This window comes from Tupaia chinensis, unplaced genomic scaffold (genome assembly GCF_000334495.1).
Source record: "Tupaia chinensis unplaced genomic scaffold, TupChi_1.0 Scaffold000270_2, whole genome shotgun sequence".
NCBI classification, from domain to species: domain Eukaryota; kingdom Metazoa; phylum Chordata; class Mammalia; order Scandentia; family Tupaiidae; genus Tupaia; species Tupaia belangeri.
The window spans coordinates 4,743,368-4,764,225 of NW_006159751.1; the positions used below are offsets into that span (position 1 = coordinate 4,743,368).

At 39.2% G+C, this 20,858-nt stretch overlaps 1 protein-coding gene across 1 annotated transcript in view; it reads right to left on the reverse strand.

The window, feature by feature from the left end:
- The window catches only part of DENND2C (DENN domain containing 2C), a 50,925-nt gene extending 33,345 nt beyond the window's left edge, over positions 1 to 17,580 (reverse strand). The window contains exons 1-6 of the mRNA XM_014588246.2: positions 17,469 to 17,580; positions 15,261 to 16,271; positions 14,589 to 14,722; positions 13,818 to 13,930; positions 12,758 to 12,928; positions 7,406 to 7,502 (exon numbers count right to left, since the gene is read on the reverse strand). Of these exons, the coding sequence (XP_014443732.1) occupies positions 7,406 to 7,502; positions 12,758 to 12,928; positions 13,818 to 13,930; positions 14,589 to 14,722; positions 15,261 to 16,084 (1,339 nt within the window). The 5' untranslated portion in view covers positions 16,085 to 16,271; positions 17,469 to 17,580. The remainder of the gene's footprint in view (positions 1 to 7,405; positions 7,503 to 12,757; positions 12,929 to 13,817; positions 13,931 to 14,588; positions 14,723 to 15,260; positions 16,272 to 17,468) is intronic.
- Between the last annotated feature and the right edge of the window lie 3,278 nt (positions 17,581 to 20,858).

The window sequence follows — 20,858 nt, forward strand, 5'->3', positions numbered from 1 at the left end:
GCCAGGTCCAGGACTTTGAACCACAGTCAGCCATGTGGGAATCCAGAACCTAATCACCATACCACCTGCCAACCCCAAGAAAATCTTTTAAAAATATTTGTTAAAATAAGACCAAGAAGATGAAAATAAACGCAAATTAGATTATACACAATTATAAATTTTTTTTTTAAGGCTTTGCCAAAGGGCGTGTGCACTTGCCAGAGAGACAAAGAAAGAGACAATGAGACAGAAAGTGAGAAATCACCTTCTGGAGGAGATGGCTACACCACAATCCCTTCTCCATTCTTCGCCTGTGATTTTGGACATGCAAGCACTCATGCCCAGTGTGATTTTCAAGCTGCCAGGTTTGGAACTCGAACCATGGTCAGCCATGTGGGAGTCCAGTCCCTTAACCACCATGCCACCTGCTGGCCCCTAAAATTTCTTATTAAAAAATTATTAGTAAATGCAAAAGGTGAACAATTGGGTTAGTCCCATAGCATATCCATTAATAGTGCCATATCCTTCAAGGCCAACCATAGTTCGAATACACACACCAGGCATATATGTGTGTCCAAAATTCTGGCAAGAGGGAAAATTGGAAGAGAAGGAGCTATAGTGTGACCACACCCCATTGGGGGGCACTTTTTCCCTTTTTTTCTCTGTCTCTGGTGAGTGCATGTGCCCTCTGGCAATTGGGGAAAAAAAAAAGATGGACAATAAACTGAGAAAATATAGGGTCATCAGGAACATCATGATGCATTTTTGCACAGAAAAATATGTCATGACTTTCTCAACAACCTAATAATTGTAAACACATTACAAATACGAGGTTAAATTTCTTAACATTTATTTACTTTTTAAAGTACTATTTATTTTATTTAGTAATTCATTTATTTTCATTAAACTAGAGAGAAAGAGAGAGACACTGGCGGGGAGGATAGCAAGAAATAAAACTAGGCCCACGACTTGAACAGTGGTCGGCTATGTCCAGAGCCCTAACCACCACACCACCTGCTGGTCCCCAAGTTTCTTAACATTTAAATAGCTGTAATGAATCAAGAAGAAAAATACACAACAGAAAAAGGACTATCAGTTAGGAATAAGCAATTCATAGAAAATGATTTATAAATTGTTGATAAACAATTACTAAAATTCATAGTGAAAGAAATAGAAATTAAAACCATAAATAAGATACAACTTTTTTTTGTTTTGTCAGAGGATACATGTGCTCACCAGAGAGAGAGAGAGAGAGAGAGAGAATGGGAGAGAGAATGAGCGACAGATAGAAAGCAACCCCCATAGGGAAAGGTCACACTGCAATTCCTTTTTTTCTATTTCTCCTCTTGGGATTTTGGGCACACACACATGCACATGTGCCTATAGTGTGTTTCTCAAGCCACAGAGTCCAGGACTTGAGGCATGCAGTTGGCCATGTGGGAATCAGCTGCCTAAACACCATGCCAGACTGGGCCCAAGATACAAATTTTCAAACGTGATATCGGCAAAACAACAACAACAAAAAAAAAACAGAAAGCTTTAGTAAAACACAATATTAGTAAAGATTACATGAAAAAGGCATTATCAAATTATATCTGTACTAACATAAACTGTTACAATCTGTTTTGGGGACAACTGGCAGCAGCTATAAAAAATTTTAAATCCGTATATTCTTTTTTTATTTTAAAGAATTATTTAATTTTATTTATTCATTCATTCATTTTTATTTGACCAGAGAGAGAGACACACACAGAGACAAAGAGAGGAAGAGAGAGAGCAGGAAAGCAAGAAAGCAAGTCACGAGGTTCAAGACTTAAACTGTGGGGAACCAGCAGTTAGCGTAATGGCTATGTCGCTGGACTCCCACGTAGTCGACTGTGGTTTGCGTCCCGACCCGGTGGCTTAAAACTCACGCCAGGCGTGTGTGCGTGCGTGCCCAAGGTCCCAAGAGGAGAATGGAGAAGGGACTGTGGCGTGACCATCCCCCCTGGGGGGTGATTTCTGTCTCTATGTCTTTCTCTGTCTGGCTGGCGAGTGCACGTGCCCTATAGCAAAAACCTTCAAAAAAAAAAAAGACTTAAATTGTGGTCGGCCATGTGGGAGTGTCCAGCACCTTAACCACCATGCCACGTATTCTTCAGGTCTACAGCTTGGAACGTAAATCCACATATTCTTTAAGTCTACTGCTAAGAACTTATTCTACAAGTATGTGTGTGTGTATTTTTAATTTGCCAAAGAGCAGATGTGCTTGCTGGAGACAGAAAAAGAGACAGAGGGAAATGAGGAAGCACTCTACTCCCCATAAGAGATGGTTACATCACAACTTATCCTCTGTTTCACCTTTTTTTTTTTTTTTTTGGATTTTGGGCATGCACACACACATGTCTTCTAATGGCTGTCAGGTCTGGGACTCAAATTTTAGTCAGCTATGTAGGATACAGCTGCCCTAACCATAATGCAGCTGGTCCCAGATAAATGCTTTTTTTTTTTTGGAGAGGTTTTCGCTATAAGGCGCATGTGCTCGCCAGACAGACAGAGACAGAGAGACAGAAAGTGAGAAATCACCCCTCCAGGGGGGATGGTCACGCCGCAATCCCTTCTCCTCCATTCTCCTCTCGGGATCTTGGGCATGCACGCACACGCGCCCAGCATGAGTTTTAAGCCACCGGGTCTGGGACATGAACTGTGGTCTACTACGTGGGAGTCCAGCAACATAGCCATTATGCTAACTGCTGGTTCCCGTCCCAGATATATTCTTATAAATATACAAAAATCTAAGTGAAAGGATGCATACTGAAGCATTGTTTGAAGATACAAACACACACACACACCATGAATAAATGGCTTATGGAAAATGGAAGTAAAGTACAAGTTTATTTTGACACTAAATAAAATTATTTTTAATCAATATACAGTATAACTATGTGGATCTCTACATGATGATACTGAAAGAACTCTGAAGTACATTAGTGAATTAAACTTTTTAAAAAGATTTCTTTCTTTCTTTTCTTTCCTTTTTTTTTTTTTTTTTTGCTGTAGGGCTCATACAGTTGCAGGAGACAGGCATTGAGAGAGAAAGTGAAAAATCACCATCCCACCAGGGGGGATGGCCACAGCGCAATCCCTTCTCCTACATTCTCAAGAGGAGATGGGCACACACGCACATGAGCCCAGCGTGAGTGAGTTTAAGCCACTGAGTCCGGGACTCGAACCACAGTTGACTATGTGGGAGTTCAGCAACATAGCCATTATGCCAACTGCTGGTCCTGCCCCTTCATGAACTTTTTGAAGTCCCCTCATATACAGGTTTTCTAACCTCAAATAAGTCACCATAACAAAAAGCATAGTGGGGATATAAAGATGGGCTCTGAGTCTCATCTGTATCCTTAGCATCAGGTCCCTCTTAGGAGATTATAAGGTGGTTGACAAGAAAGAAAAGAAAGGGGGAAGGTAAAAAGAGTGGGACCAGCAGGAGGCATGGTGGTTAAGGCACTAGACTCCCATATGGCCAAGCATGGTTTGAGTTCTGGACCTGGAGCCTTGAAAATCTTGCTGGGCATGTGTTCATACCTGCCCCAAATACCAAGACAAGAATGGAGAAGGGACTGCAGCATAGCCATCCCTTCTAGGGGCTGATTTCTCACTTCCCCTCTCTGCATCTCTGTCTCTCTCCTCTCTGGTGAGCACACATACCACATGATAAAAACTAAAAAACTAAAAGAAAAAAAAAGAAAAGAAAAGAAAAAGAGCAACTGGAAAAGACCTTACAAAAGATCATTTAAGTGATTTTACTATAGTCACACCTACGGGTTTTGATGACCTACATTCCAAGACACTGAGTGAAGGCTAAAGGGATTATAAACCAATAAGGAAATCTAACAAGACTCTGTAGGGATCAAAAATGTACTAGATTGTCTTCCTTTTTTAATATGTGACTTCAATACACAGAATTATAATGACAGAGTTGAAAAAGTCATTTTGTAACATCCGAAAACTGAAAGTTAAGAAATGTTTTAAGTTGGGATACACTCAGTCAACTTTAGCATGCACTGACTGTCTCACTGTCTCACTCTACTAGGTATTGTTGATACACACACACAAAAGCTTAAGGAGAAAAAGGAAAATCTGAGCACTGTGATGATGGAGCCAGGAGATTCCTGGGTGTGAAATTCTTCTATTTAACAGGAGAGTTCGTCACTGAGGATAGAAAAATGCAATTTTCTTTGAATCATGCAAAAGAAAAACAAACTTTTAGGGAAGGGTTACAATATAGGGACAGCTCCATTTTTTTGGTGGTGGTGCTAGAAGTTGGCAATTTAGGCTATTGATTAATTTTTTGTTTGTTTGTTTTTAACAATGGTGGTTTAAAAAAAAAAACAGAAAAAGATTTAGCTCTTCAAAAAATCATCTCAGAGAGGCCAGATGGTGGCAAAGTGGTGATACTGCTAGATCCTCAAGGGAAAGGTCAAGTTCATATCCTAGTACTTTCTTCAACATCCCAGGTACACATGGGAGCAGCTGAAATGGGGTGGGGAAATGAGGAATGCATGAGGACCCTGTTGGGGGTGCCTGTTTCATTTGTCTCTCATAGAAAAATAAATAAAAACCTTTGTTTTATTTTATTTTTTAAAAATTGCTATAGGGTGTGTGCATTTACTGGAGAGAGAAAGAAATGACTCCTGAGGGGGAATGGCCCCTTTCTCATTCTCTTCTTGGAATTTTGGGCATGCACCTACATTCGCTGGGTGTGTTTTTCAAGTCATCGGGTCTGGGACTTGAATCATGCATTGGGCCATGTGAGATCCAGCCATCTTAACCACCATGCCACTGGCTGGTCTCCTCCCCCTCCAACAAAAATAAAAAAGTGGTTTTAGAGCAAAACTTACTAAAATGTTCCAAATCCATAAGACACAAAAGCATACAAATAAAATAAGGGATTGGTAATAACCTAGTTAGAGTAGAGTAACTGGAGAGTAGTTATCACTGGACTGCTGCCAATCTGGGAAAATGAAGTTTTACAAGCACGTGTCCTGGCCCCAGTGTCTTCCTATTTTGTATAATTTGCAATTTATACTTTATTTCCTTATTTATGAAAGAGTCACAATAACATCTGCCACACAAAGAATTATGGCTTGTCCCTCAAAGTTTCAAGTGTCAGAATTAGACAATGAGAGCTGGTGAGGCCTAGTGGGCGTAAATGGACTCAGTGATTTGCATCATGGAGGCAACGGTCTCATGAATAGATCAGTGATGTCTCCTGAAGCCCAGTCAGTCCTAGCTCTCATGAAAAGAGGTTAGTTCTTGAGAGCTGGCTATTACAAAATAAAAGCTGTCAGAAGATTCTCTTCCCCCCCCACCCCCATGCCTGTCATCCTGTATGCTTCTTCTGGCCATGTTGTAGGCCAGCCTGATGTTAGGTTTATACCTTTGGACTTCACAATAAATCCATGATTCTTTGTAAATCACCCAGTCTTGGGTATCTCTGATAGCAATACTAAAATAGACTAAAACACAGGGTTACGTAGAGAATTAATAATAATGTCAGAAAATATACAGTACAGAATTTCACATCCATTTTTATTTTCTTTACCTAGTTCTGAAGTATGCAGATAAAAAACCTCCAACAATATCCTTGTTGAGGATAAGGAAGCACGGGGACAAAACAATTAAACTGCTAAAAATCTGAGAAAAACTACCACTGGTGACAGAAAAGAGTATGATTTTGTGAAGCCATGTTCCTGGACTCAGTCTATGCTTCCTGCTCTGGTTTAGCTTCTTCATCTGTAAAATTGAAAGAGTCCTCACTTCCTAGTATAGTCATGTGTTATGTATGAGATGAAGTATATAAAGAAATGATTACTTCCTTCAATAAATGGTAGCTATTGCTAATAATAGTAACAGAGGCTAGACAGAGCTCAGTAGTAACATAACTCTCTGTGAGCTGACCCACATGAGAAGGTCTTGAGTTCACTTCTGGAGATCTCCTTGACTATGCTGGGCACATGCATGCCCGTAATCTAAAGCTGGCTCAACTGTGAGAGGACCCCTTCGGGTGCCTGTCACTCTGTCTCTCTTCAGTTTATGGAAGAAGAAAGAGAAAAAAAATGATAACTAGAAGTATCTTCCCCAGAGAAGACTGAGACACGTTTTAATAACTGCCTTTGAGAATATGAAAACTAACAAAAAGGAAGGTCAACTGATTTTAATCATCACAGAGTGAAAAAAATCTTAAGTTGTATCACCGAAGAATTTATTTTTAGACAGTAAGTTGTTTGAATATAGTTGTTAGGTTTGAAAGAGGTAATGAAAATTTTCTGTCTTTGGAAGTCTGCAAAAAATTAGATATATTCTCCTCTGGTATGACTTGGCTTTTTTATTACTCATGAATCTTATAAACAAAAATCGCTAAATTCTACATATTTTTTGCCAGACAACCAAACTAAGAGTCTCATATGCATTCTGAAGACAATTCTAGTAATTCATAACGAATGCTGAAAGTTTCCTTTTTTTTTTTTTAAAGTTTATTTCCCTCTTCGAGTGAGAGAATGAGAAAAAGACAGAGGCAGAGACAGTACCCTTCCAACAAGGTCTTTTTGTTTTTAAGAATTATTTATTTGACTTTATTTATCATTATTACAACTTTTCTTTTTTTTAACTTTATCAGAGACAGACGGACAGGGAAAGTGAGAAAACAAATCGCCAGGTCTGAGATTCAAACTATTGTCAGCAGGTGGAAGTCCAGTGCCTTTAATCACCATGCCACCTGCTGGCCCCCAACAAGGTCTTGATGTCATGATCTAATCCTAACCTTTGCCAGCTCCGAACTGTGGGCACATATGTGCCAGGTGTACTCAGGGAGGTGCCCAAACGTAAACCTGAAACCTTCCCACATGGGTCAGTCTAATAGAGTGTGTATTTTACCACTGCCCCACCATCCAGCCCTCTGAGTGTGGAAAGTTTCTTAATTAAGACAATGTAAGTTTTATCTAGTCATCTTGAGGATAAAGCTTATTAAATGATTACAAGTTGTACCACTTACTTTCAGTCTATACCTACTCAATGTTTTCATTTATCCACTGTGAGTCTATATTGTTAAATAATTATATCAAAGTAGTACTACAAAATGATGATTCAATCTGCTAGTGAAAATTAGTCTCACTTGTTTATAACTGTTTTTTTTTTTTTTTTTTGCATATATGCTCACCGAAGAGAGAAAGAGAGAAGGGGAGGGGACTGAGAAATCACTCTCCATGGGGATGGCCATTCTTTCTTCATCTCTCCTTTCAGGATTTTGGGCACACACCCATACGTGCCCACCATGTATTTCAAGCCACTGGGTCTGGGACTAGAACTGCAAAGTTGGCCATGTGGGATCTAGCTGCCTTAACCACCACATAACCAGTTGGCCCCAGAATACAATTCTTACCTTTTGAAGGAGGTGCTTCTTTTCCAGTGTAAGGGTGTAACTTTACCCTCTTCTTCCCTCTCTTAGATTCAAATATGTCATCTATTTTCAATACAAGCTGAAAATAGACCAGAAAAAATAGAAGTTCAAACTCAAAACTCACGTTTCATAGTGAATTTCACTCAGATAAAGGATGTATTTTTATAAATAAAAACTGTTACATTTAAAATTTTTGAATCTAAAATTATATTTTTTAAGAATTATTTATTTGATTTTATTTATTCATTTTATTTTAATTTGATCACAGAAAGAGAGAGAGAAAGAGAGGGAGGGAGGGAAAGTGAGAAAGCAAGTCACCAGCTCAGGGACTCAAACCCTGGTAGGCCATGTGGGAGTGTTCAGCCCCTTAACCACAATGCCACCTGCTGGTCCCAATGATGATCTCTTTTTAAAAAAAGAGATCTTTGCCTTAGGGTACGTGCACTTGCCAGAGAGTCAGAGACAGTGAGAGGAAAAGTGAGAAATTGCCTCCAAGGGTATGGCCATGCCACAATTCCTTCTTCTCCATTCTCCTCCTGGGATCTTAGGCATGTATGCACACATGACCAGTGTGAGTTTCAAGCCACCAGGTCCAGGACTCAAACTGTGGTTGGCCATGTGGGAGTCCAGCAACATAATTACTACATTATCTACTGGCCCCTTAAATGATGATCTTCAGTTAGATAAGAATTCTGTTTGGGGCCAGCAGTTGGTGTAATGGCTATGTCACTGGACTACCATGTAGTCAAACATGGTTCAAGTCCCGGATCCAGTGGCTTAAGGTGCGTGTGTGTGCATGCCCAAGATCCCGAGAAGATAATGGAGGATAAGGGATTGCAGTATGGCCATCTCCCCTGGTGGGGGTGATTTCCTGCTTTCTGTCTCTCTGTCTCTCTGTCTTTCTAGTGAGTGCACGTACCCTATAGCAAAAGCCTCTCAAAAAAAAAAAAAAGAATTTTGTTCTATAATAGTACTAAGACCATATAATATTGAGAAAGATTATCTTATTTTCAGATGAACCCAGCACACTCTTAGAGAGCCTTGTCACTCCATGTCACAATGTGCAGAAAATATGTGTACTGTATTCCTTACAGGGACCAAGCCTTTATTATTATATTCAGGTTTTTGTTTGCCCAAGTAGGAAGTGGAACACTCAATCACTTGAAAGGCAAGATGAGGCTTAGTTATTTCTGATCCCAGGAATTCTCCCTAGAGGAGACAACCACTATTAGAAAGCTTTTGTCAAAGGGAATACTCTATCTCTCTGCTATTGGGAGTACCAGCATTATAATTTAATTTAGAAATATGTTATTAAATAGGAGATTCTCGAATATACTGAAGAACTAAAGCTATTTTTTTTCTCTTTTGTTTACCAGTCTATATATACCTCAAGGGAGTAGAACCCAGACCATTTTTTTTTTTAATTATTATAGAACTGCTTCTCTCTATTTGCATTACTCATTAGAATGATTTCTTTGCTGCTGGGAGGTGTGTGTATGAGAGAGAGAGGCTGAGAGAGAGACACAGAGAGATGGAAAACACAGACTGGGGTCAAAAAGAAAAGAGTTAATGCTGATCAACTTTTTTTTTTTTTTTTTTGAGAGGTTTTTGCTAGAGGGCGTATGCGCTCACCAGAAAGACAGAGACAGACAGAGAGACAGAAAGCGAGAAATCACCCCCCCAGGGAGCATGGCCACTCCACAATCCCCTCTCCTTCATTCTCCTCTCGGGATCTTGGGCATGCACACACATGCCCCCGGTGTTGAGCTTAAGCCACAGGGTCCGGGACTCAAACCTCAGTCGGCTATATGGGAGTCCAGTAACATAGCCATTACACCAACTGCTGGTCATTTCACCCAACGCCTGGTTCCAGTACTGATCAACTTTTTTTTTTTTTTTTTTTTTTTTTGCTATAGGGCGCATGCGCTCACAGAAAGAGAGAGACAGAAAGCGAGAAATCATCCCCCAGCAGGGATGGCCACACCACAATCCCTTCTCCTCCATTCTCCTCTCGGAATCTTGGGCACGCACATGTGCCCAGCGTGAGTTTAAGTCACCAACTGAGGTTGACTACATGGGAGTTCAGCGACATAGCCATTATGCTAACTGCTGGTCCCCTGATCAACTTTTAAAAGGAGGAATTGATTTTTATTTTTATGTATATTTTTCTTTTGTCTTAAAATTCCAAATTTTTAAAGTATTAATCCTGATTTAATTTAATGCCGAGAATTACAATAGTTAAAAATACTACATGACAACCAACAAAACTGCTTGAAAAAAATGTTACTTTCTTTCTTGTCCTTTTTTCTCTAGCAATTCTGGGAATCAACAAGCAGTGAATCAATCAGTCCAGTGCAAAAAAAAAGTGAGAAACATGTGCTTCCAATATGCAGATTATTCCCATATTTTTGGATGAATTCCTTCTCTGAAAGATTTTTGTAGCTACCACTAAAGTGAAAAACTGCCAATGTTCTCGAATATCATTACAAGAAAGAAAAGAACCCCAAATGAACGGTGTCGTCAGGGGATACAGGAAAGATGTATGAGAAACCTATTTTTAATGTATTAACCCATCACGGTATAATTACCAATGTGTGTTTGAAAAGTATAAGCAAATCATACTCAAACATTATAAAGTAAAGGAAAAATATCTGTTCTATGAATCTGAGATAAAGTGAAAAATTTTTATTTCCACTATGAGCTAGAAAGAGGGATTACATTTACCCTCTAGTGGTAGAAAACACTGCAAAATTTCTTCCTAAGGAATAATCAAAACTATAATCTTGTATACACGACATGAACAATATAAAACATTAGGAAATGTACACCAGCAAACAATCCCACACAGGCTTCCACAGCAGGGAGAGAAAGGAAGGGTGGGGAAGAGGCATATGGAACTAGATCAGTGATTTTCAAACGATGTGAGCAGTTTCCCTTCCAGGGACAGCTGGAATCATCAAAGGAAAAATAAATGAAAACTCCTTTTCTCTTTTTTTTATTTTTCTTTCTTTCTTTTTTTTAGGGGAGAGGTTTTTTTTTGTTTTTTGTTTGTTTGTTTTTTACTATAGGGCGTGTGCACTTGCCAGAGAGACAGAGACACAGAAAGCGAGAAATCAGCCCCAGTGGGGGATGGCCACACCGCAATCCTTTCTCCTCCATTCTCCTCTTGGGATCTTGGGCACGCACGCATGAGTTTAAGCCACCGGGTCTGGGACTCAAACTGCAGTCGACTACATGGTAGTCCAGCGACAGAGCCATTATTCCAACTGTTGGTCCCGAAAACTCCTTTACTTATGGAATGTTGTTGCTGAAAATAATCTAAAGCCAAAATTTGTACTGCATATGGAATATCCTAAAAGAGTTTAATCCAAGAAGAGTCGTGGTTAGACATGTAAACAGCCTATTCCTACCCAGCAATCAAGAGGTCATCATATTTTCTTTCTCCCCACTTCTCCAAAAGCCTTTGGGAAAATACACAACAGAGGAAGTTGGATCATAGTACTTATAATCACAAGGAGACTAAGCTTCGAGTACTGGTGATCTGCAGTACATAAAACACTGAAATCAAGACTACTAAAATCTCCTATCGCAGTTAACGATACAGTCCATAATTCCTAAATATCTGTATCGCACGTGGGATATCCTAAAGGGTTTAGTCCAAGAACCACATCTTCGATGCAGTCCTTGGGTATCTGCATCCTTCCCCGTCAACACATGACATGTTGTTTCTGGGCCATGTGGGAAGTTGCTCTGTTGTGCCACCATCATCTAAGCATGGAGAGAGCTATTGCAGGATGCAATTCTTCAAACCTCTGACTTTGACATACTCCTCACCATACACAGGGGACTAAATAGCTAATGATTTTTTTTTTTCACTAAGGGAGATCAGTTTAGTACTTTCAACTTTTTGCATACTAAAGAGGAAGGGGCAGGAAACAGATGAGAAGAACTGAAGTAACTGTAGGACAGAATACTTCCCAAAGAACCAATCAGCAGTTACTAAACTGAGAACCAGCTGTGTTTTTGTTTAATGTTAAAGGCAGGTACCAAAATTATGTGCTAAATTAATACATATAGCTAATTCAGGTGAGATTAAGGAAAGAAATATTTAAATGATCTGGATCTTCATTACTGCGTAGGATCTGTATAGTATTTTGTCAATCCTGAAAATTCAACAGAAGAACAAAGTAACATAGAGAATTGAAAAATATTTTCATGTTATGTCTCAAGTCTCTCTCCTAAAAGAAAATCTCTGAGAATAAGTAATATTTTGTGGGGGGAAAGGTTTTTGCTATAGGGCACATGCGCTCGCCAGAGATACAGAGATACAGAAAGTTAGAAATCACCCCCCAGAGGGGATAGCCACGCTGCAATCCCTTCTCCTCCATTCTCCTCTTGGGATCTTGGGCACACATGAACACACACCTGGTGTGAGTTTAAGCCACTGGGTCTGAGACTTGAACCATGGTTGACTACATGGGAGTCCAGCAACATAGCCATTGCTCCAACTGCTGGTCTCCCGAGAATAAGTAATATTTTTTAAAAATTTGCCGGAAGGTGTGTGCACTCACCAGAGTGAGACAGAGAGGAAAGAGAAAAAGTATCCCCCATGGGGAATGGTCACAAGGCAATCTCTTCTCCATTTCTTCCTCCTTTTGGGATCCTGGACATAGACACACACGAGACTGGCTTGTTTCTCAAACTGCAGAGTCCTGACTCAATTACACAGCTGGCCATATAGGATCCTCCTTAACCACCCTATAAGTAATCTTAATTTCTTCATATTTGTTGCAATAGCTGTAGTTGAGATAATTTACAAGTTTACTGCCTTTTCTCTTTTGAGGAAAAAGCCATTTATTTAGTATGACTGCGATCATTTCTATTGCTGAGTAGTAGTTGGATTTCTTCTTTCTCTGAATTAAAAATTCTGCCCCAAATTAATGGCATATACTGGAAATCTGTCAACTCAGGCATAAAACTGAACTCTTACAATTATATAAGCAAGTGAGTTAGAACTACACTGAAGCCCTTTGATAGAATGCCCTTTTATATTTGATTCTGGTACTTCCCTATAACAGGCAGCTGTTTTCAATGAGAGGGAGGCCCACCATCTACTATCAATTTTCCAAATCCTTAAAGAAACCCTGGCAAAAGTCATTCATGCGCTTAACTTGCATAAGCAAAAATTTTAAATTTAAGGATGCTTTCCAAATCTTCTAATTCCAGTAGGTTAGTTTTAACATATTAATTACTTCAATCTAAAGTTTATTTACTCTCATTTATGGAAATACTAAAACCTGAGTTGAAGAATGAAAGTAGTAAAGAAGTCCTTACCCTTGGGAGATTTTTCCTTTTCCTGTTTGCAACTTCTCCGGCGCGGAAGAGCTTCCACTCAGTTAAAGTGACAGGCAAAGTGGTATCCTTTGTGAGCTTTGACCGTAAATAAGCTTGTGAGTTCTTCAGTTCCATAGTCTTCCGGTGAAGGAACTGAGGTTTGGGAGGAAGCTAAAACAGGAGAAGGGTAAGGCTAAGATTATCTATAATATGTAATGCCTGTGGTCTCATAAAAAGTCCAGGTTACATCAGAAAAATATTTATCTTGTTTTTCCTTTAAAATCATCTCAAATGATTTTACTGTACCATAATTTTTTGCAGCACTTGCAAATAAGTTTCTAATACAAAATTCTACTACAATGTAATCAAATTCCCAGAAAACAACAGCTCATAGTCTTCAGTTACTCAAGGGAATCTTTGCTTCTATAGGTCTCAAATGCTCTCAGAAACCAGGCAGGGGGAACCAGCAGTTAGCGTAATGGCTATGTCGCTGGACTCCCACGTAGTCGACCGCGGTTCGTGTACCAGACCCGGTGGCTTAAAACTCACGCCAGGCGCGTGTGCGTGCGTGCCCAAGATCCCGAGAGGAGAATGGAGGAGAAGGGATTGCAGCGTGGTAATCCCCTCTTGGGGGGTGATTTCTCGCTTTCTGTCTCTATGTCTCTGTCTGTCTGTCTGGCGAGCGCATGCGCCCTACAGTGAAAATCTCTCCAAAAAAAAAAAAAAAAGAAACCAGGCAGGTAATTTAGGCCACAGATTGCATGAGACTAACAGTGAATGATGAGGTCAACAATGAACTGAAAAATTTATGACTGTCTAAAGACACTCATAGTCTCATTTTTTTTGAAGTGCTAAAACAACAACAAAAACAATAGTAATAAAACAAATTAAACCAAAAACTATACGCTGTCAAGAAAACAAAACCAGCCAAAACACCAAGCAGCGCAATAAACCTAGTTTCAGTGCCTCTTAGTTTTGGCCTCAGTTAATCTTAACACTTCCGTAGTAGTGATCATTAGCCTGATTCTAATGTTTTCCGCAGTTAGTTCTCTGGTTATACCTTTGGTGCTCTGAAAGTACTTTTAGGGGGTGGTAGCTTCCATGCTGAAGGGGATCTCCACATGGGTAAAGGCTGCACTGGAATATCCTCATAAGGGTTTTCTTTGGAAGGATCTTTAAAAAAAAAAAAAAAGAAAAAATGTTTAGAGAAACATAATTAAATGGAAACAAGGAACCACAACTAGCAGAAGAAATGAAAAACACTATGTTCAGTGTTCTTATTCTACACTGCTGTAGGAATGTCTCAAGATTAGTGACACATTAAGCTTCAAAAACCACTTAAGATCCATCTAAGCTAAAAGAATTCACAAAACACTAGGCTATAGACACCTACTTCTGAATTGAGCAGTCCATTAAACTAATTATAAAGTTAATTAGATAAAAGAAGAAATTATACTCAAAAGATTTCATAATAAAAAGAAAAATCTAGGCCCAGCCATGGTGGTGCAGAGTAGTACAACACTCTGCAATACTGGAAGCCATAAAAAAATACTGGAGCTTGATTCTGGGTCAACTGTACATGCTGGGGATGCCCATGCATGTGCCAGTGATCCTGGTTGGCTGAAAGGTTGAGGGGTAGGAACAGATCTCAGAATGAGACCCTTCTGATGGTGCCATCTTTTTTCTGTCAAGAAAAAAAAAAACTTAAAAAAAAAGTAAAAGAAAAAACCTACAGCAAGATATGCTTGATTATGGAAGAAAATAACATCCTACAATTAACTTCACCAAATACATACTCATTAAATATAATTGCAAAGTTGTGAACACCTACATATGATATCCTCATAGATATTGTCTTCAGAATGTGTGTAATAAAGTGCCGAACCAGAATTTCTTCCAAGTTCATGAATCTTCTGTGAATTCCGATTTCGAAAGTGCTGAATATCCTCAAATTCAAAGGATTTCCTTTAAAAAGGAGATATATTTCAAAGTTATAGCTTTCAAAACTCCAATTTTCTTTGAACTTGTACCGTAGACAGAAATCAGTAAGTAAAAGACTTGTGTGCAAAATTACAAAGGTGTTTCTATCAGAGATCTAAGAATAATAAACTAGGTTTTTATGCCCTATGCACAAAAAACTGGAGGGTTTTGGCCAACCACATTCATGTTCTTCACTGCATTCCTTTATTTATAAGTTCACTCCCTAATGACTAATGGGGCTAAGGCCAGCATTCCTTAAATAAAGTGGAAGAACATAATGCTTCTCTACAGATTCTTAAAGCTGTAACTTGGAAGGCTTTCTAATGTTCTTCTGTGAGTAGACTTGCTTGGATATTACCTATACTTTTTCCTCCTCTTATTTTCCCTCCACATTAATCAACATCTGTATGTTCAAATAAGGACTGTAACCTAAACTGAAACATGAAAATTGGTTTGGAAAGTAAAAAGAAGCTCAACAATCCTGTAAGGATTACAAATCATTACCTGTAGAATAAAAATATACCTTTTAGATCTCCCTCTGATTTTCCCACCATATTTCTTTGGTTCAGGTTCTTGAGAAGAGGCCAAAGAAGATTCTGCACAAGAATTATTTTCACAGTATTTTCTGTCACAGTTTCTTTCTTTATATGGCATAACACCAGATTCAGATAAATATCTGAATGTCCTACGAGGTTTTGGCAAAGGATTTATAGAAGGACCACATTCTTGCCCTTCAGGTTCAGAGTAAATATTTTCTAAGCTTTTGGTTATTCCATATGAACTATCCAGAACTCTGAAATCCAGTTCTTTTTCTGAAGAGTCACAGTGTTCTAAAGCCAAATTTAAGACTTTATCTGGGGGAAGTGCTTCTATTTTCTTCCACAATAACTGTGAGGTATAGAAGTTTCCTGGAGGTAATGAAGTCTCTGAGTCCAAAACAACTTTTTTCCAGCTTTCAATCTGTTGGATCTGAGAACATACCTTGCGGGACTCTGATTTATTTTTCAAGACGTGTGCATCATCATACTCCTGTTTCTCACTTTCATCCTCACTTTGACCATGGATTTTGGCATCTTCATTTATATCTAGAACCTCATTTGGAGAACTGCTTAGGTCTGAGTTTTTGCGCTTTCCCTCAGCAACAGGATTTTTCTTAGGAAGAATCTCTCCACGGAAGTTATATCTCACTCCAAAGTCCTTTGCATGCCACTTATCTGGATTAGATATACCATTGGTCCTTCCTTCCCACTGAGAAATTTTTTGTTTAATGTTTTTGCAGTGGCTTCTTGACAGTGTCTGAACAGCTGAACGAGAAAAACCAACATCCATGTTCCCAGTTGGGTGCATGACAAGCGATGAATCTCACAAATTTTCCATTACAAGTAACTGTGAAACATTGTATTCCTTAACCTGTCAGAATCCAACTGATTCCAGCATTTTCTTCTCATATTTAACTTGGACATCTCTTCTTAAAGAGAATCATTTTGATCATCAATCCTTGTTGAAAATGGCAAGAACTCTATTTTGAATAATCCTATTGAAATGAGACAAAAGTACATTAATAGTATTATAATTTCCTAATTTAAACTCCATTAAAACACTGACTGCTTACCTACAATTACATGGCATATATAACATGTATGTGTTGTGTATTAAGTAATTAGACTCCAAAAAGTCCTCCTAAGGGGGTGATACAGTATGGAGGAAACCTCACTTGTGGGGCCAGTGTGCGATGTGGTGGTTACAGTGGATGGATTCCACATGGCTGACTGTGTGGTTTGAGTCCTGGACCCAGTGGCTTGAGAAACACAACAGGCCCATGTGTGTGAAGATCCCAAAGGGTGAAAAGAGAGAAGGGATTGCAGTGTGGCTATCCCCTGTGGGGGATGCTTTCTCACTTCCCCACCCCTATCTCTCTTCAGCGAGTGCACACATCCTGTAGCAAATAAAAGTAAAAAAGGAAAGTTTCACTATGGTATTTCTCAAATTGTCAACTTTCTTTTTTTTTTTTTTTTTTTTTGAGAGGTTTTCACTATAGGGCATGTGCGCTCACCAGAAAGAGAGAGACAGAGAGAGAGAAAGTGAGAAATCACCCCCCAGGGGGGATGGCCACACCACAATCCTTTCTCCTCCATTCTCCTCTCAGGATCATGGGCAAGCATGCACCTGCACCCGGCATGAGTTTAAGCCACCGGGTCCAGGACTCGAACAGCGGTCGACTACATGGGACTCCAGTGACATAGCCATTATGCTAACTGATGGTCCCTCAAATTGTCAGCTTTAATGTTCTGCCATATTTAATTTTCTAAAGTTATGTAGAATGAAGTTGTATAAAAGATTACACACAGCAGTATACAATACTACTTTCCAATAAATAACTTCTTTATAAAACCTTCTCTTAATTAAATAAGGATCGATTATTATAAAAAGCATGCATATAGAAGTACATTTCAAATAACCAAAAAGTTTACGTACATGTCTAGAGCAAAAGCCAGTTAGTCTAGAGACACACCAATAGCTAATTTCCCCCTCCTGTCCTATGTTGATAGAAAATAACAGCCCATGACATACTCTTATTTCGACTTTACTATTCTATATACACCATGCTGAAGACAATCCAAGGTACTCATTACCTGTCAGTTGCTTTAAATGTAATCATCTATTTTGTCACTGACTGAACTTCCTAAATTTCTGTACCACACCCTTGACCCATATTGGCAAAAATACTTACAGTGACTGTCACATTCCTTCCTTTCACAAAGAAGGTTTACTCAGGCCCATAAACTGTTTCCTTCATCAAATGTAAAACTTGGCACAAAACTTATCCTACCAAATGAGTAAAGACCTGATCCCAAGTTATACTGCATACTGGTTATAAATAGCAATGATTCAAAACTTCCTGAGGCACGGGTCATCCTTCCTTAAGCTTTGTCTGTGTGGCCTTGATTACCAGACAGGAAAATATCTTAGCCCAGTTCTGTCAGTACAGCTGACCAAAAGTGATAACTACACAACACGAGAAATTTATTCTTGGCAGAGCAATTGCTAATCAGCACTTCTATCAACTTTCACTTAAACCATTCTTTCAAGCCTGTAGGAATACGTTTTGCCAACAAATAAACTTTGATGACAGTCTGATACAAAGAAAATCATTATTTAAAAAATCTTCAGAAATTAAACTCACGTGGGTGAGACAAATAGTAACAATACCAAAATCTCAATATATCAAAGATGTTGCGCAGAACTCTTGATAAAAGACTAATATAGAATTTGAAGAGCTAATCAGCTACATTGTTGGTTATTAAAACTCTGAAAATCCAGGTCAGCAGGTGGCGTAGTGGTTAAGGCGCTGGACTCCCACACGGTTCATCTCAGAGTCTTGGAGAGGGGCTTGAAAATCACACCAGGCACATGTGTGTGTACATGCCCAAAATCTTTGGGAGAAAATGAAGGAGAAGGAATCGAAGTGTGGACAACCTCCCTGTGGAATAATTTCTCACATTCTCTCTTGCTCTAATTGTCTCCTGCAAGCGCACAAGCTCTATGGCAAAAGCCTTAAAAGAAAACAAATAAAAATTATGAAAATTCTTTTCTTGCTTCTGAAGTTTATAGTGGATTCCTAATGAAATTTTAGGGTGCTTTTGAGATTCAGCTTTTCTTCACTACAGGCAAGATGTGAGGTTTCTTTCTCTGCTACCAGGAAACTTCTATAGGTTGGTGGTCCTTGTTACCTTTTATTTATTTTTTCTCAGGTTAATGGGTTTTATTTATTTATTTATTTATTTGGAGAGTTTTTTCACTATAGGGCGCGTGTGCTCGCCAGACAGACAGAGAGAGACATAGAGACAGAAAGCGAGAAATCACCCCCCGGGGGGATGGTCACGCCGCAATCCCTTCTCCTCCATTCTCCTCTCGGGATCTTGGGCACGCACGCACACACGCCCGGCGTGAGTTTTAAGCCACCGGGTCCGGGACACGAACCGCGGTCGACTACGTGGGAGTCCAGCGACATAGCCATTACGCTAACTGCTGGTTCCCTCAGGTTAATGGGTTTTAAGTGAGTGGGTCAAACTGAGAAGAAAAAGATGAAAATTTCCAGCTAAATTTTTTTAACCTGAAAATTACTGGCAACAAATGGTAAAACCTATAAACTTTACAAATGACATATACTGAGGGTATTTCAGTGACAAGAGAGTAAATAGCAAAGCAGCATAAGACACTTCCAACACAGATGTTGTAAGGAGAACTCCTACTTGCTCTTTTTTTAAAAAAGAATTATTTATTTTATTTATTTATTCACTTATTTATTTTTTTAAGTTTTACCAGAGAGAGAGAGAGAGAGAAAGTGAAAAAGCAAGTCACCAGGTCTGTGTCTCAAACCGTGGTCAGCCATGTGGGAGTGTCCAGCACCTTAACCACCACACCATCTGCTGGTCCCCCTACTTGCTCTTGTTGTATATCTATTAATATTCTGTAGCTTTCAAAAAATGACCAGATTATTTCAAAAAAAAAGTTTTAATGCATTTTAATAAGATAGGTAACTGTATTAATAATTTAGAAAATGTTTTTATAGCTGAATTAACTATTCTGATTTTTGCCAGATTAATTTACAATGTGGCTTGCTATTCTCACAAACAGGCTGTGACTTTGTATATTCCCCCAATAAGAATTAATCAACAAGAATTAATTAAACAAGAAATGCCTCAATTGTGTTCCAACAGACATGCCATGTTCATCCCTTTAACTCAGTTATATCCTGAGACACCTCGTTCCCCAGCATCTCTCATCCCATGGGTCTCTTAGTCTGTGAGATCCTTTATATCCCATTCCTTAACCCCCCAACTTCTTGATTTGACCCTCTACCATCAGTGAACATTTTAACCTCTAAGTGCTGGTCCAGCTTTCTAGTCATGTTCCCCACAAGCTTTATCTTTTAAAAATTCCCTAAAACTAACTTAGTCACATAATCCAATGCCTAGAGACCATTTTCTCAAGCTTGCCTCAAAAGTTTTAACTAAAACAGAGGTTGAGAAAATCTAACATTTTTGACAATTTTAAAAATTGTTTTGTTTCAGGGCTTGGCAGGTGTTGTGATGGTTAGGGCACTGGACTCCCACATAGCTGACTGTGGTTCAGGTCCTGGACCTGGTGACTTGCCTTTTCACACACACACACTCTCTCTCTCTGGTCAAATTAAAAAATAATAAAGTTTAATAATTATAAAAATTGTTTTGTTTATTCTTTTAATACTACAAAACGAGTCAGACTTTTTCAGTTATTAAAATCTATTCAAAAACACCCTACAATTATCTTAGTAGGTGCAGAAAAAGCATTTGAAAAAATTCACCCCATTTGTAACTGGAAGAATAAACCCTTTAGAAAATTAGAAATCGAAGAGAATTTAACAGTTTGATAAAAGGCGCCTAAGAAAAGCTGGACCTGATATGTTAAGTGGTAAAAGACGGAACACTATTCCCTTAAGATTGGGAAAAAGGCAATAATATCTCTTTTTTTTTCTTTCTGGCTATAGGGTGTGTACACTCACTAAAGAGAGACAGAGAGAGAGAGAGGGAGAGGAAGCACCTCTGGGGGAATGACTATGCTACAATCCCCTCTCCTCCATTCTCCTCCAGGATTTGGGGGCATGTATGCATTTGTGCCTGGCATGTTTTTCAAGCCTCTCAGTCTGGGACTCAAACCGTGCAGTTGGCCATATCTGATGCAGCCACCTCAACCATCATGCCACTGGCTGGCCCAGTTTCTCACCGCTTTTATTCAACATAGTATAAAAAGACATAGAAGGAGCCTTCAAAAAGTTCATAGATGAGGGACTAGCAGTTGGTGTAATGGCTATGTCTCCCATGTAGTCGACCGTAGTTCAAATCCCGGACTTGGTGGTTTAAACTCACACCAAGCACATGTGCGTGCGTGCCCAAGATCCAGAGAGGAGAATGGAGGAAAAGGGATTGTGGTGTGGCCATCCCCCCTGAGGGGTGATTTCTCATTTCCTGTCTCTCTGTCTCTCTCTGTCTTTCTGGTAAGCGCCCGCGCCCAATAGCAAAAACCTCTCCAAAAAAAAAAAAAAAAGTTCATACGTAATGCATTTCATGAAAAAAAAAAC